Source organism: Toxotes jaculatrix, chromosome 2 (assembly GCF_017976425.1).
Source record: "Toxotes jaculatrix isolate fToxJac2 chromosome 2, fToxJac2.pri, whole genome shotgun sequence".
Taxonomy (NCBI): Eukaryota; Metazoa; Chordata; class Actinopteri; family Toxotidae; genus Toxotes; species Toxotes jaculatrix.
This window is the reverse complement of record NC_054395.1, coordinates 18,293,468-18,309,176: the sequence shown is the minus strand read 5'-3', so window position 1 is coordinate 18,309,176 and position 15,709 is coordinate 18,293,468. Positions and strand designations below refer to the sequence as shown.

Here is a 15,709-nt window from a genome sequence, read left to right as displayed (position 1 = left end):
GATGAAACTACCCACTTGGCAGGGTCTTCTTCAGCTCCACTACATTCAGATCTTAAAATACGTACAGACTGATTTACTGATTGATAAGAAAAAAGCACATATGTTACATATTAAATGTAATAACCAACCAGTGTGCCAGGGAAATAATTCCTAAACTCATGATACTAATTGCCATGTTGTTCAAGTACCCTCAACAAAGTATTGAAATGTTATAGCTCCTCTCTTCCCTTGTTTCCTTCCCTCTCCGTCATCCTTGCACTCTTTTTGTTCTTTACTTCCCCTCTATGCACTCATCTACTTACCTTTGATCTTTCCTTTCTATCATCTCTGTATGCTTTCTATTCTTCTTTGTTGCCTCTTGACAATATCAAACAATATCTTCTACTTTCTTTTGATACTGTGACTTTGAATAGCGCAGCAAGCTACTGCAAGCATCCCGATGACCTTAGGCATGGTACCACACCACGGGAGAGAGATATAGTCATCTCCTAAATTATCTAAATGAATAAGATCCATTTCTGCTGTTCCTAATTAATAGTCGTACAGATAATTTGTGTGAAGGAAGGGACACGCACACCTCATGCACAAAGACAGAAAAACATACAACAGCTTGTAGGGATCAGAGATTTCTCACATAATTGGTGCAGAAGTCTTTTCTCACATTTAATGACAAAATTATATTCAACACAACATGACACTACATAGCACTGGGAGGCTTTTAAGGCGCTTTCACACATGTAGCTTGGTACATTCGGTTGGGGCAAAATGAAAAAGAACTGATTGTTGCATTTTATTTCCAGTCCGGTTCATGTTCACTCTAGCTTTTTACAAACAAACCAAGAGCTGGAAACATGGAGTCACGCAGGCTGACAGGTAACGTGCTGAATGGACAATTTTGGTGGCTGTCATCCTCCATTAGGACGGCAAGTTGTACTGCACTGTAGTACTTCTTATGTTTATTTATATCCTTTGGTCTCACAAAGAGCTCAAGAAGAAATAATTGATGATGAGCATTAGTATTATCGGACTGCAAATCTACCATCTTATGTGTAGTACAAATTAGCAGGGATACTGTGGGATTGTCACATTCCTTTCATTGGACTTAATGAACAGCCAAATTACACACTGCTGGTTAAAAGCATAGTACGCTACAGTTTTAACTGGTTTTTACGGGTTTTTCCCCAATCAGTCAGTTTTAACTTATTGATCAGGGAAAAATCCCTGCTCATGCTAAAATCACATATCAATGAAAAGATGTTTATGTTACGGATCGTACTCAGAAAATTTATTTTATTTAAACTCTCAAATATCAGTAGTAGTACTGGCCTCAAAAATCCTATACACTGTAAAACATTATGCCGGAATGTACTGGAACCAGTTCATCTTTTATAGCTGACTTAATGTAAATATAAGTTTCATCAACCTCCAGTTAATTTAACTTAAAACTGGCATTTTTTTGAGTTAAAACTCTCCGGAGACACTTCTTTTTTGCAGTGTGAAGAAAACATTCATGAGGGAAATTTGATTCGTGGCTTTAATACAAGTTAAAGGAAGTCATGGTTATTTCTTCTCATGATAATGAAAACAGTGCAAACCACAATGAAGGATAGTGTCAAATCCGGTCTCACGTATATCAAGGTTACCTCATAGGTTGTCTTTGTACTAACTCAGGTTGCTCAAACAGCAGCAGCCACACAGTGGCCAAGTTCTTTGAGTCAGATGAGGAATTGAGTCCTTGAGGTGTGAAATGAAAATAGAAAGCAAATCTTAATGTCATGAGTGACAGACTAAACAGTTGTTAATTGAACTTTTTACTGAACTTGTCTTCTCCACTTCAGTAAACTTAGATCAGCTAGTTTTACATTTTCACCACTCATGAAACTACTCTGAACTAATTAATCAATTTATGTTCAGTCACTTCACACTTTTAAGGCAACAGGGGAACTTATGGTTTTAAGCAAAAAATACTGCAGTTGAGCTTTTTACTTTAACAAATCCTCCTCCTTTTAAGGTGGTCTTGCTTTGGTTGTTTGGTCAGCCCTAACAAAATGCATTACATGAGCAAATGCACAGGAGTTCGTTTTACCTCAACCAAACAGGTTAAGAGTGGAAAAAACCTAAAAATGGCTTATACTGTAGCAGTTTAACCTTCTGCCTCAAAGCTATTTATTCTCACAAATTGTTTCGCTGAGACAGATTAAAAAAATGTTTTTTTTCAATATTAAAAAAAAAAACACCACTTCAGTTTTTCTGGACAAGGTATTATGTGGTGACAATATATATCTTCTGGTAGTGAAGTCACTTCATGTTAATTGCCGAAATGACTGATGTAAAGTGTACAGGCATCCCATTTTCCAAATGGCGGATATCTCAAGGAATGAAACTGCTTGAATATTAATGTATTTCCACTACATTTTTCTCTCCGACCGTTGGGAGCTCAACCAGAGCTCATATGCCCGTGAGATGTCTGTCCGGCTTTCACTAAGATGCATACAAACACACATGCCCACGCACGCACACACACTAATACAGATTGGAGATATAGAGGGGAAGCTGATCAGCCGTGTGGAGCGGGGAGGGCACTCCAATGGGACTAATTAAAGGGATGGAACAGACTGCAGAACTCATCAGAGACCACCACTCTTTCTCTAACTCTATCTCTTTCTCCTCTCGCTCTTTCTTTCTCTTTTGCTCCTCTGTGTTCGCTTAATGAAAGCTACATCATCCAGGGCTACAGGATGCAATGCTGCTGTCTTGCTCCTATTCATGCCGGCAGATATGATCAAAGGTGTTTAAGAATTTCTTTCCGACGTCTATGGTACCTCACGCTGCTGCTGGAAACACTTTTCTCCAGACACGTGCGATTCACAAACAGATGTAAACAAGTTCATACACAAGTGTTCACAAACAGTTTCTGCACAATCAGATTTTTAAAATTCACCAACTTCCTTGTTCACATCACACAGCATTTTGGTTTATTCAGGCATAAAAGCAGCTGTTTGTGAGTTTGTGCTGATGTATGTGCATGAGTCACCATCGGCTGCTGAGTTTGATACTGATGGAGAGTCAAGGTGTTTAGATGATATTGATCAGAACCCCGTGTTCTTGAGCAGTCAGACAAATACACACACACACACACACACACACACACGGTTGCCTCCTCTCCCCTCCTTTCTCTTGTTCTCCCTCTCTTTTTCAGCTCCTTTCTGAATCCATTTCTATATCACACACCCACTCATTCTGCGGCAGACAGACCAAACAACCAGCCATAATGAAGTGGCACTGCATCATCACAAACACTGCTGTGTGTCTAAATGAGCTGGAGAGGAAGCAGGCAGCATCTCTGCTTTGTTTCCTAATTATTCACTACAAGCAGAGCATAGGTGAGGACAGGAAGAAGGGGGTAAAAAGAAGATGGAGGGGGAGAGGATATAGGATGACCAAAGGAGACAAGAAGAGATGAATGGGAGAAAAGACGAAAAGCGACAATGAAGCATATATGTATGATTCTGTGTGTGTGTGTGTGTGTGTGTGTGTGTGTGTGTGTGTGTGTGTGTGATGCCCTCGAACCAGAGAAATCCTTGGCTCAACCTGTCAGGCTTTGCAGCTTCCCCCAGCTCTAGAAATGCCAGGCTACATAGCCAAATGACTCACACACTCAGCTCAGAACCCAAGCCAGGGCTTAACGTACACAAATGTCTTAATGGCAAAAGTGCTCACACTCATGCACACGGATGTATATGCCCAAATACACGTGGACAAGTAAACACATCAGCACATGCTCAGACCTAGTCAGGTTTGCGTATAATCCTGTCTGCACTGAGCTAATCTGCACAGAGTCTCACACAAACCTGGAAATTTTGATTTGTTTTATGCTTTTACATCATCATCATCATCACTCAAAGCCGACTAAGATGGTCCTCCTGGGGGGTCCTTATTGTGGGTTTTCAAATGCCTGAAGAGGCCAATTATGGAACCACAAATTTTCTTGGAGTGTGGGCACAGATGTGAGGTGCAGCAAATGGTATTCTTTGAGGTTTTTTCTGACTTCCCACTGCTCATTGGCCAGCAGTTAGTTCAGGGTAGAGGACCTGTTTTGGTAGGCGTGTGTCAGACAAGATAAATACCTTGTAGACCAGAAGCTTGGTCTCTGCAAGCAGGACAGGGTTTTCAAAGACTCTTGCGGAGCTTTGCAAAAGCCGCACAGGCACAACAAATGTGACAGTGCACTTTGCTATTGATGTCCACCCTGGAGGAGAGGCGACTTCCAAGGTAGGGAAACTAGTCCACATTTTCAAAGCTTATGCTTTCAATTGTCATTGGCGTTGCGGGTACAGAGGAGTCCGGTGGGGAACCTTGGTCTTTTTTATGTTCACGAACAAACCAAAGAGTGCGTACACCCTGGCAAAAGCATCGAGCATACACTGCAGATCTTTTTCTGTTTTTGGCGACGATGGTGTTATCATCTGCATATTGCAGCTCCATGATGGATGTGTGAAAGATCTTGGACTTGGCCTTGAAACTGTGTTATGTTGAGCAGCTTGCCATCTGTTCTATAGATGATCTGGACACCAGAGGGATTAAAATGTGACTTGATTAGGTGGAGGACTGTTTAAATTAAGTCTATGGGGGCAACGAATTGTTTGATGACAGTTTCTAACACTAAACCCATGTTTTGAGTTTACAGTCCCTTTATTGTTTATCAGTTGATTCTGGTCCCACTCTAAAGTGTTCATTGCAGTTGCAGTTCTTTGCCTTTTTCCAAAGTAGATTTAATAACGTAACCCAAAGCAACACGCTTCTAAATGCAAGGCAACATCATGTTCTCTGCAATCTGGACAATACCTCACATGGCAGAACCGTATAAAGACAGAATTTGGCTTTTATAGGTGCGGAGAGTTGGACTTGCAAAGAGCCTGAAAGTGTGCAACCAAGAGTACCAGCGGTAGTTTACAAAGTGAAGTGTTTGGAGCAAATCTGCATCCTCCCAAATTCTCAGATACACTGTATTTTTTAAAATGTAAACAGGGGGTGTTCAAACTGAAATGGATTGTTGAGTTTCTCTTCATGTTGTATCTCAGTGTTACACGTTTGCTTTTGCTTTGCTAGCCTCCTGCTGTTATTTATTCACACCGTTACATGCAGTGCACACACACACACACGCTCACAAGTTTACTTACACAGTTTCCCTGGTGGAGAAGGAGAGTTTGTTTGTCTGTGGTGGAAGTTTTTGTAATACTCAGTGCTCAGAATATAAAGTGCTTTAATCATATGCACCCCTGCACGTCACTTCAATGTAAACACCTGCCAGCATTTGGACACAAAGAGAGGCACACAACAAAGCATTCTGTATGTTATGGGGTGTTTACTCATCATTGGCTGCGTCATCCAAAGAACAATCTAATCTAAAATCTAAAATCCTTTATTAAAACTGTATTGCTTACTACTAATAAAACATAACTTGTGTTGTTTTTGTTTTTTTTTATTAGAAAGTTTTCATTATTGTTTTCATTACAAAGTTTATTGCCTAGTCTGTGAGTTTGTGTATGTGTGTATTCTCAACATTTGTCAGACCTGGGTAGGCTGTAAAAGCTTTGCACTGCTTTAGTTTGGATTACAATACTCTTCACTCAACAGATGCCATCTATTTGCAGCCATCAAAAATACATACACAGTAGTTAATCACTGGACTGGCGGTGGTGTAGAACATTATTAACAGAACTTGGATCATTTTGGTTTTTGTACACGTTTTCCTGTCAAGTTTCCAAATTTACAAGCAGTGATAGTCTCCTAAGGCATCTTTTGTACTTCATCCTGTCATCCCTTTCTCCTTGTCTTTACTTCTCTCCCTCTGTGTGTCTCTCACCATCTCCCCTTCTGTTTGAATGTGTTTGTAGTGAACAGTAATTTTGCCTGTGTAAATATTTTTTTTCTTTGGCAATGCAAAGAGGCACTGCAAGGAGTCTGTGAATGCCAGTTGTGTGTATGTGTTCCGCAGTTATCGAAGAAAGTTGTCTGGTTTATGTTTGCGAGCTTTAAAAAGAATGACAATGCCAACATGTTTATGTTTAGCAAATGTAATGTTTACTGTACCATGTTCACTGTCTTAGTTGAGTGTGTTAGCGTGCCAGCATTTGGTAACTGGTACTAAGCACAAAGTAAAGCTGAGGCTCATGTAAAAGGCATTATTTCTGTATTTGGGCATAGGCTAAAGTACTGGAAAAATCTACATCTTGATCTGAAAATGAACCACTAACCCTGGAAGGAAAGACAGGGGATCACCAACATTATTACAATTCATCCTCAGGAGAACATGAATGTCTGTACAAAATTTCATGGTAATACAGCAAATAGCTGTCAAGATATTTAACTCAAAATATGAACCTCACAGTGATGCTAAAAGAAAAGTGAGGGGTCAATAGGAACCTCGTCTTGGAACCATGAATGTTGAGATATTTTAGTCTGGACCAAAGACTGACATTGCCATCCATAAAGCCACGCTGCTAGAAAAGCTAAAAAAGCAGAATGGAGGAATAGATGTGCATCCACCCAGTAGCAACAGCTGAAAAAAGGTCATGCAGTACAGAGAGTGTTCCAATCCTTTTGTTTGTGTTTGTTCTCTAATGGAATATGTGTGCTTTTGTTTCTTTCTGACAGAATGCGGGAACGGGGTCCTTGCATTTGTGGCGTAGGTGTGTGGAGTCTACTGCTGTCCCTCTGTTTGGCCTCCCTCACACACGCACACAGGAGCCACATAGGTAGGTAGATTTATGTGTTTATATCTGCTTGTGTGTGTGCGTGTATATACAGTACATATTCCCGTGAATCCGTCAGTGTCTCTGCACAGCGTTCATGGTATTGGATCTATCACAGATTACAACGGCAGGCAGCCTCTGCAGCCAATTTCTTTTCACATGTTGTAAAGTTGGAGTGAATAGGCCGTGCGGTACCCGAGGGACTGCAGAGGTCGGATTCACTGTGAAATACGAGACCACAGAGGCAGGTTGCCAGGAAGAACACACAAAAAGTTCTTTAATAAAAGGAAGAGGATTAAGAGTAATCCAACAAAGAAAGGTCTTCTTAGTTCAGAGGCTTTCACGCCTTTGCAGTACCATCAGGGTGGGGTGACTGTTGAAAATGCCTGTACTTCACATCACAGACAGTGAGCAGTGAGCCTTACGGATTAGAAATCCCTGGTTGTGTGATACCCCTCCCGTGTGGGCCAAGTGGCTGACTCACCGGCATGACTGTTTATTAGGGACACACAGCTACATCTTACCTACCTATGCTAAATTTATTGAATTTGTTTGCTGTTAGAGAAGTGTTGATTTGACATTATTGCAATTTTGACAGTTGCTCTTAATGACATTCTTGTATTGGATTAGTTTAAAAATCAGCTTTGCATGACAATTCGAGTCAGCAAAAACTGCCATGCTAATGGTTTTGTAAGGATGTACTTAGGCACCATGGTGCTTTTAGCTAAATGCAAATGTCAGAATGCGAACGAGCTGACACGAGATGACAATGCTAACATGCTGATGTTTTACAGGCACAATGTTTTCCATGTTTCCGACAGACTGACCAACATTGTGGTTATGTCTCTAAAACACTAAAAAACTAAAACACAGCGTGCAGAAGTGCAGAAGAGAGCAGGACATAGAATCAAACATTAAACGCTGTTTTAAAAAAGTGAGGTTTTTTGTCGTGTTTGGAGGGAGTGTTGCTGAGGGTGAGGGTGCTTGAAGGGGACGTTTTAGGTGAAGGAGTTTTAACTGTTGTGGGACAAGGAGCCAGTGTATTCAGATATTTTGTTCATCCAGATCATGTCAGTAGGGGTGGATAGAATCAATCTGCTACAGACTAATGAAAACAGAACCCCAAGTGTTGACTGCATAGGCCCCAAATGGCACCTAAAGCCATGCAGTCCTCCTCTGACTCTGGACTTGGGTGGCACCAAGGCTGCAGATCTTTGGTGCTCCAGGGGCTTCAAAATTAAGTTTCAAGGCCTGTGATACAGATATGATCATTTAGTCAGAAAGTTTTATTTCCAGACTGTTCCTCCAGACTTGTGGAGTAAAGAAAAGACCAAAGCAGGGATGTGACTAACATGTTTAAAAAAACATATACAACCACAACAAATAACTGGAAATGACAAGAAACACCTAAGGATAAAACCAAGAAGTGATGATAGTGGATTTTGTGTTTGGTTTGACTACATATGATAGGCAGTGATGGCTTGAAAATGTTAAGGTCTGCCTTTGGCTTTCATGTCGTGACAGTGGCGTGCACCAGCTGCCCTTCATCTGAACTGTTTGTCTTTGTCATTGTTGCTACTGTGTATCTCATGTCACTGATGCTTAAGATATTTATACTGCAGCCGGTGTATTGTATCTCTCAAAATCTGCCTTGTACGGTTGTTCTGCGGCTGATAAGGAAGACGAATGTAGCGTTTAACGGCCTTCTGTGTAGAAACTGAAAATTTTCCATAATGTTACCACTTCTTGGAAACGACATGTTTTTTTTGTGCGAGTTTATGTTTGTGTATAATAAACTAGGACACACAGTCCTTGCTGGAATGCAAGCACCTATAACCCCTGCTTTGCGCGTATGTGTGTTGTGTATGCTTGTGAGTTGGATTGACTCTGCTGTTCTCTGGCTGCCAAGCATTATCTGCTCCTCTAACAGAGAGATTCTTGACAAGGCAAGGGCAAACATTTTCATAAATGGAAGGATGGTGAAAAGACGTGGAGAGAGTAAGGAGACGCGCTCTTATTGTGGTACATCAACGGGCTTTCAGTGAAGTGCTGAGGTCTGCACAAAGCAATGGAAATACTGAAAACATCGGATGAGAGAGATGAATAGCAAAGTCACCAGATAGGAAAAGTTTAGCAGCTGTGGCTTTGTGTCACTTAAGGAACTGTCACAGTTATTTTATCATACTATCCTCAGAACTGCACTCTGGCTCATTGAAACTGCATGTATATAGAACTAATTTGCAAATGTGTGTTGTACTGTCACTGGATTATGTTTTATATAATCATAATGAGGATACGTTGTTGATTTACTTACTGTATTTGGTGAGCCTCAAATATCTTCATACTGCACCTACCTACCAAAATATCTGATCTTGCAGAACAATATCCACTTGTAATTATTACAGTATAATTCAACTTTTTTATGGTAATCTTTAGGCACTTGGTTAATGTTAGGGAGAAATTGTGGTTTGGTTTATACAGAACAAAAAGTTCACTGTGTTCACTTCAGATGCAGTGTTTTCAAAAACAACCATTCTCCCCAAACCTTAACCAAACCTGGGACCTGGAGGAGAATGCAGGTCTCTGGTGTGACAGTGGTGAGCTTTGTATGTCTGCTATCCACCCCAACCACCTCCTTGTTAATAAATGTAGCACTTCATTCATTCCAAAAAAAAAAAAAAACATAATTGGGAAAACAGTTTAGTTGTGTATTGGAAACAAAGCTAAGGCAGTGGCAGTAATTGTGGTATTAGTAATTTTGGTGATAGAGTCTTGTGTGTGTGTGTGTGTGTGTATGTGTGTGTATGTGTGTGTATGTGTGTGAACACGTGCTCGCCTTAATGGCTCATTGATTGTAGAGTAAGTTGTAATCAGGGAGTTACAGCGTTATCCAGTTGCAGGTTGTCTGAGTGCGGGGAAAAAAAAACAGAAGAGTAATCAGATAATTACTAAATACAATCCCTTAGGTCACTTCAAGGTTGACGTTCTCACACGTACAATACACACACAATGTCTCTTTGTCTTCAACACATACATTCACAGAGGTGCGCGCACACACACACGTGCACACACACACACACGCACACAGGCAGGTAAAGAAAATCTGATTGTAATGTAATCAGGGTGGGGAAATGACTGAAGCCATTCAGTTCTATGAGTTAAACATAAATCTGTTTGAAGCCGACATTAGAAGATAATTAGCATGTGTTAGAGCTAGGTGATTAATTTAATTTTTTGTTTTTTTCATGCTGTGTAATATGTCAACATCTTCAATGTGGAGTTACTAGAATGTGCATTAAAAGTTTATTTTTAGCAAGACTGTTGTCTTGCATGACAACAGTCCCATAAACTGTGACCTGAACAGTTACACTGGATGTGGACTTGCTGCAGTTTATGGAGGACTGCCGTGAGTCCAGGTGTCTAGCCGGCTGTGGTCGACTTGAAGTGAATATCATGGCATCTGTGACAGGAACAGAAAAAAAAGACAGTGACCTGAGCTCAGTCTGTGTTTGCTGACCAGGTGTCATCTCTTGTTACAAGAGGTTTAGTCACGGGAGTTGACTGAACAGTCTGTGGATTCTACTTTAGCTAACGCTAGCTGGCCAGCTGTCCGCAGATATCAGCCTGAGGTAATGTCAAGAAACACAAACAGCTGACTTGTATGCCCTGTCTGTGCTGAAACTGATAAGTAAAGTGAATGTCCAAGCCTAACTTAGCTGAAGCATATAGAATTGACGTAGCTGTAGGGGATAGCTGTTTTGTTTTTTTAATATGCAAAAGAAGTCTTAAAATATATGATGTTCAATCGTGTTTTAGTTTTCTTGCATCTAGCAGGGAAAAAAACACAGATTAAAATTGTGATATGTCCCAGAGCTTGAAGAAAAAAAAAGAGAGATTTTACTTTTTGGCCATATTGCCACCAGCTCAGAAGGCATGCGCTGACAAGACAGCTGTGGCGACCTCAGGAGGAAAGTGGAGGGGGCTGAGAGGTGGTAAAAGAAGCCTCAGCATGTGCATGTGTGTGAATGTGTGTGCGTGTCTTCCTAGCTTATGTTCACCTTTTATTCTCCAGATTTTTATCTCTCAGGCCAGCACAGAAAAACTCACCTCTCCTTTCCCGCCAGTGTCTCTCCATCTGTTGTACCATCCATCCCCCTGTCTGTTTCCCTTATTCACATTTTATTATACACATCATTACAGAGCTGTGTGAAAATCACGGGCTTTAAACTCAGACCACAGAGCTCTAACACCCTTAGTGGACTGCAGATCTCCTGCCACGAGGAGATCTTATTTGCAAGTGTAGGCCTCAGTGAAACGTCTCAGTGGTTTTGCCAATAGTCTTGGAGAAACAGCTTGGCTTGGATTTTGAAGTTAAGCGGAACAGCGATTATGCTGATCACTTCACCACACACTGTCGAGTCATTGATTCTCAGTCTATATGCTGCAATCTCCATACATCGCCACTGATTAGAGGCTCCTAAGAACTTAACTTACTCTGAAAGGCATTCTGTCTGCCAAGAAGGGGAAATAGAGATGTAAGGACAAAGACATACAGGGATACTAAGACGCATGTGCTGTACCATTCTCACATAAGCTCAGAGGGACATGTGCATTCAGTCAGGCACGCAGTAAATGCACACGGAAAGACACACAGAAACACATGCACACACACCTACATGCGTGCGCACTCAAAGAGGCTCTCTAATGTGATGTGCGGAGACAGGCTGTCTGCCCTCCTTAGAGGCCGCTCCACAGTGAAGCTGCACTCCATGCTTGGTTTGCAACACGGGTCCATATGGCTTGTGAAAAATTCAAGCTGAAAATTACAAATTTTTTTCTTGCTGACAAACATCCCAGCATTCCCAACAACTTTTAATTCACTGGTCAAGAGACGGAGAGAGGGTGTTTATGTATGCGAGAGAACGAGAGCAGCAAATTATTAGGAGTGGGACACATAATCAAGATTGTAATTTACTGTCATTCAGTCTTGTGCAATACAGATAAACCAGGAATTATATTAATACTGCGCATCCTGGTTTATGCTGAATGCCAGTATTCATAAGTAATGTAGACATATAAGGTGTTCTATATGTTGTGGATGTAACGGTGTGGAGGTTGGGGCGGTAGCACATATGACTTTTATCCAAGTGACTGGAGTTGAAGTGTAATTAATGTTCACCTTTTCTATTTATAGTAACCACAACCTTTTCACTTTTTTGAAGAAAGTGACAACTGTAAAAATTTAATTTAACGGAAAAAAAAACCTGTTGAATATAAACTGGTATACTGAAGAAAATCAGTGTTCTTGTATGGTGATAGGGATGGGATGAAGTGGCATCATTATTCAAGACTATTCACCTCCACCCACACCTCCAGTAGGAGGCAAAGGCCTCTTTGGAAAATGTAAATAAAGTTTTTGCTGACTGACTCAAACACATACCTTCGACCCATGATATCATTCTGCTAGCTATCTTGATCCAGAAGCTACAGTCATGTGTGGTTTTACAGGAAGAGAGGGATTTACATATTTGATCAAAAATTATTTTTTGGACATATGTTTGACACATACCGAAAGACAGAAGAATTAACATAGGAATACAGGATAAGGACTGTACAAAAACCATTAAGTCATAGAAACTAAAATAATTCATCTATAGGCTTCAAAGACAGACTGATATAAGAAACTGAAAGTGAGCTGCCCTGTGATGATCTCTACCTAGAGGACAGGTCAAGAGTCCTGCATATTTCACTGCTCCATTATTGTTTTTTTAAAAGCATTTCACCACATTTAAAAAATGAAGCTTCCACTGTGGTTTGCATTTTTAAAGACGTTTTGGTAGTTACGATGTATCTTAAAGGTTCACTTGAAGGTTTTTGTTCACAGTACTTAACAACAAAACCATAGATATACCACGGTATGGGATGGAGGAGAAAAAAAAGTGACACAATAAGGTTATTATTTCTTTTTTTTTTTAGTCTGAGCAGGTCATGGCAAGTGTGAAAATTACCATTTTGCTCATAGCCAAATTTAGCTCATTGTCACATTACAAACACATCACAGTTTGTTATACTTGTTTCCACTGAAGACGGCATTTACCCGATTGCCTTCCAGCAACCAAGATACCTGTTAATTACTGTATGATCTGTCCATTTGTTCATCATTATGTGTGTTATATAGCCCTTAGCCCCCTCTCTCTTTCTTTTTCCTTCCTTGCTCCACTTCAATTGGTGATGTCGACAAATTCCAACAAACTAAATTTGCATATGCTCACCTTCACCAATCAGTGTGTCCTTGGTAATGCACGTGTTGTTTTAACCATGATGTATTCAGTTATTAAGGTGCCAGGAGTGTATTTGATAACTGGCTACAGGCACTCTGGCCTTTTGTAGTCTATCACAAGATAATCTCCTATTTATTCCTACTCAGACACGACTCCACTGCATATTCAAGGAATGCGGAGATGAGAAATATATTATCTAATGTCTGTCAGGCAGACCGCCTGTTTGCTGAGATGTTGAGCAAGAAGATCACAAAGCAGCCAAAATGGCTTTTCTACCAGGGGGAAGTGTGTTTATAGCTGTTATTTTCCACCAAGCGCAGAAAATGAATATCTATGAAAGTAAAAAGGTGATGCCAGACAGCAAGATGCACTATGCTAGGAGGCAGTATGATTCATGGCCTATGCCTGAAAAACCAGGTCGACAGATAAACAAAAGTGGACTGTGAGGGTTTGATTGGGTTATTAAGAACGGGTGGGAGTTGCTGATTTAGATCTCCTATACCTCAAACAATTATGTGAAATGTCTTATTTTTTATGAAAACACTGTTAAAGAAAAGATATTTTCACTGATTCCATAAAGGATGATGATCAAAAACACTAGATATTTAGTAGGGATAATGTTTACCAAGGTCACCGTCTTATTTTAGCTGTCATGCTGACACTGCTGTTTAGCATTAAAGCTGAGGCCGGTGGGACTTCTATTAGTTTTGCATGGTTCTGGTCATAAATCAAAGTATTGTAGACACTGAAATTTTGAGCTGATGATGGGGCGAGAAGAAAAGTAAAGGGATCACCAAAATTCCTACAATTAAGACTGTCAGTAATTTCACACACAAAAAAACAAAATTGGTAATCTTGTGGTGGAGCTAGAGGAAAGGTCAGAGGATTGCCAAAGTCTATAGGATTCATCCTCCGGGGACCAAGGACGTCTGTGCAGAGTTTCATGGCAATCCAACAAAGATTTGCAGAGACATTTCAGTCTGGACAGACTGACATCCCTAGAGGAACAACACTAATGTAGATTTTAAAAAATACTGGAAAAAAACCCAATACTTTCAATGGACTGGTGGTAAGCTAAAGACTAACCCTTCCACACTTTTGTATGAAAGTCTTGAGACAAGTAACAGAAACAATGTCTCTCAGAAACCTGAAAAATTTTGATCCTTACATTCTTCTCAAGTATAAAGACATGACAACCTGAGAAAAAAAAAATCCACACCACGCACCCACAAAAACTGCTGAACCCTTAAGGTAAAAACAAACAAAAAACTAAACTAAACTAAACGAAGAAAAGAAAAAAACATTTACAGTATGCATCTGGGTGCTGTGGTCACTGTCTGATCATGTGGTTGTACTAATTTGTGTAAATGGAGAGTTTCCTCATTGGGGCCCTCTCATCGCATTCATTAGTGCTAATCGTTAACCTGTTCCCTCACCAGCCAACCCCACATAGACCCAGCCTGGCACATCTATATGGTTTCTTAAGCAAAACTAAAACCTCTATTGACTGCCTTTGGTTAAGCCACTATATGGAACTAGGATGGTAACAACAGTAGTGTGGATTAACATTCTGGCAAGAGAGCTACAGGGAGATATAATTAAAACAGTAATGACTAATTAGCCTTGATTGCAGTTCTTACAAGTCATAAAGTAATTCCATTTCTATTAAATCCCTATATCTGTTGGTCTTTGAGCTGCCAAGTCTCCTTCTCTCTCCTGCGTTGTTCCGCTACCACTCCGTTCCTCTCTTTTGCCCTCTGTTTCATATTCTCTCTTTCCTCCTCTTCCCAACTTTTACTTTATTTCACAGCTATTAAACCAGGAAATTTCAATCAGGTAGCACAGCGTGAATTTCTGCAGGGGCAGGAGAGAAAGAGTGAACTTTTATTTAATGCAGCCGTTCTTTCTTTTCTCCACTCCACCTCCATCTCGTCTCTCTTTTCTTCCGCAGCTGAACTCAACCTTGGCTCTTTATAGTTTATGATTCAATTTCCAATTTGTCCTCCAGAGGTATTTGCCTGGTGGGTGGCGCAGCGGTTTTGTTCTTATGTGTTTGCACAATACTCGCCTTTGGTATTCATAGGAACACAGTCTTACGGATACATGCATTTGAATTTCCAATCCTGTGTCTGCAATTCTTTTGGCTTTATTTTACATGAAAGTCACACTGAGATGGGAATCGTCCTTTCAAGTAAGCTCTTGGCAAGCAAGGAGAGATGTGCTGAAATATGTATAACCAATACATACCATTTCCTTTTATTAGAGTCAAGGATGACCAGAGGAGGTTACTTTGGGATTTGAAGGTTGTTGGTTCATCTCATGCTCTCAAACAGAGAACTATGCAGTGTTCTTCTAATTCTGCCAAGAAATACAAGTACATTCATAGCTGCAGGGTGTAAATTACATGTAGTTTTAAGCCCCACAGCAGGACCTACAAATAAATTAGTTTATATTTATAATAAATTTGTTTCACATTTTGGCAAAACTGCATCATCTTAATAAATTGGCCAATTGCAATTTTTATAAACATAAATAAACTATCTTGATCATTGATGGCTAAACTATGTAATGTGGGCACTTATTTCACACCAAGTTTGGAATTTCTGTACAGCAATTTCTTGTTACTTATCGGCCAACATATAAAGCAAACCCACACACCACATTTATGTACAC

The 15,709-nt window shown here is 40.3% G+C and overlaps 1 protein-coding gene across 1 annotated transcript in view; it reads left to right on the top strand.

Moving 5' to 3' along the window:
- The first annotated feature begins 6,658 nt into the window (after positions 1-6,658).
- LOC121195013 (chemokine-like protein TAFA-2) overlaps positions 6,659-15,709 on the top strand; it is a 35,413-nt gene continuing 26,362 nt past the window's right edge. The window contains exon 1 of the mRNA XM_041058165.1: positions 6,659-6,758. Coding sequence (XP_040914099.1) covers positions 6,659-6,758 — 100 coding nt within the window. The remainder of the gene's footprint in view (positions 6,759-15,709) is intronic.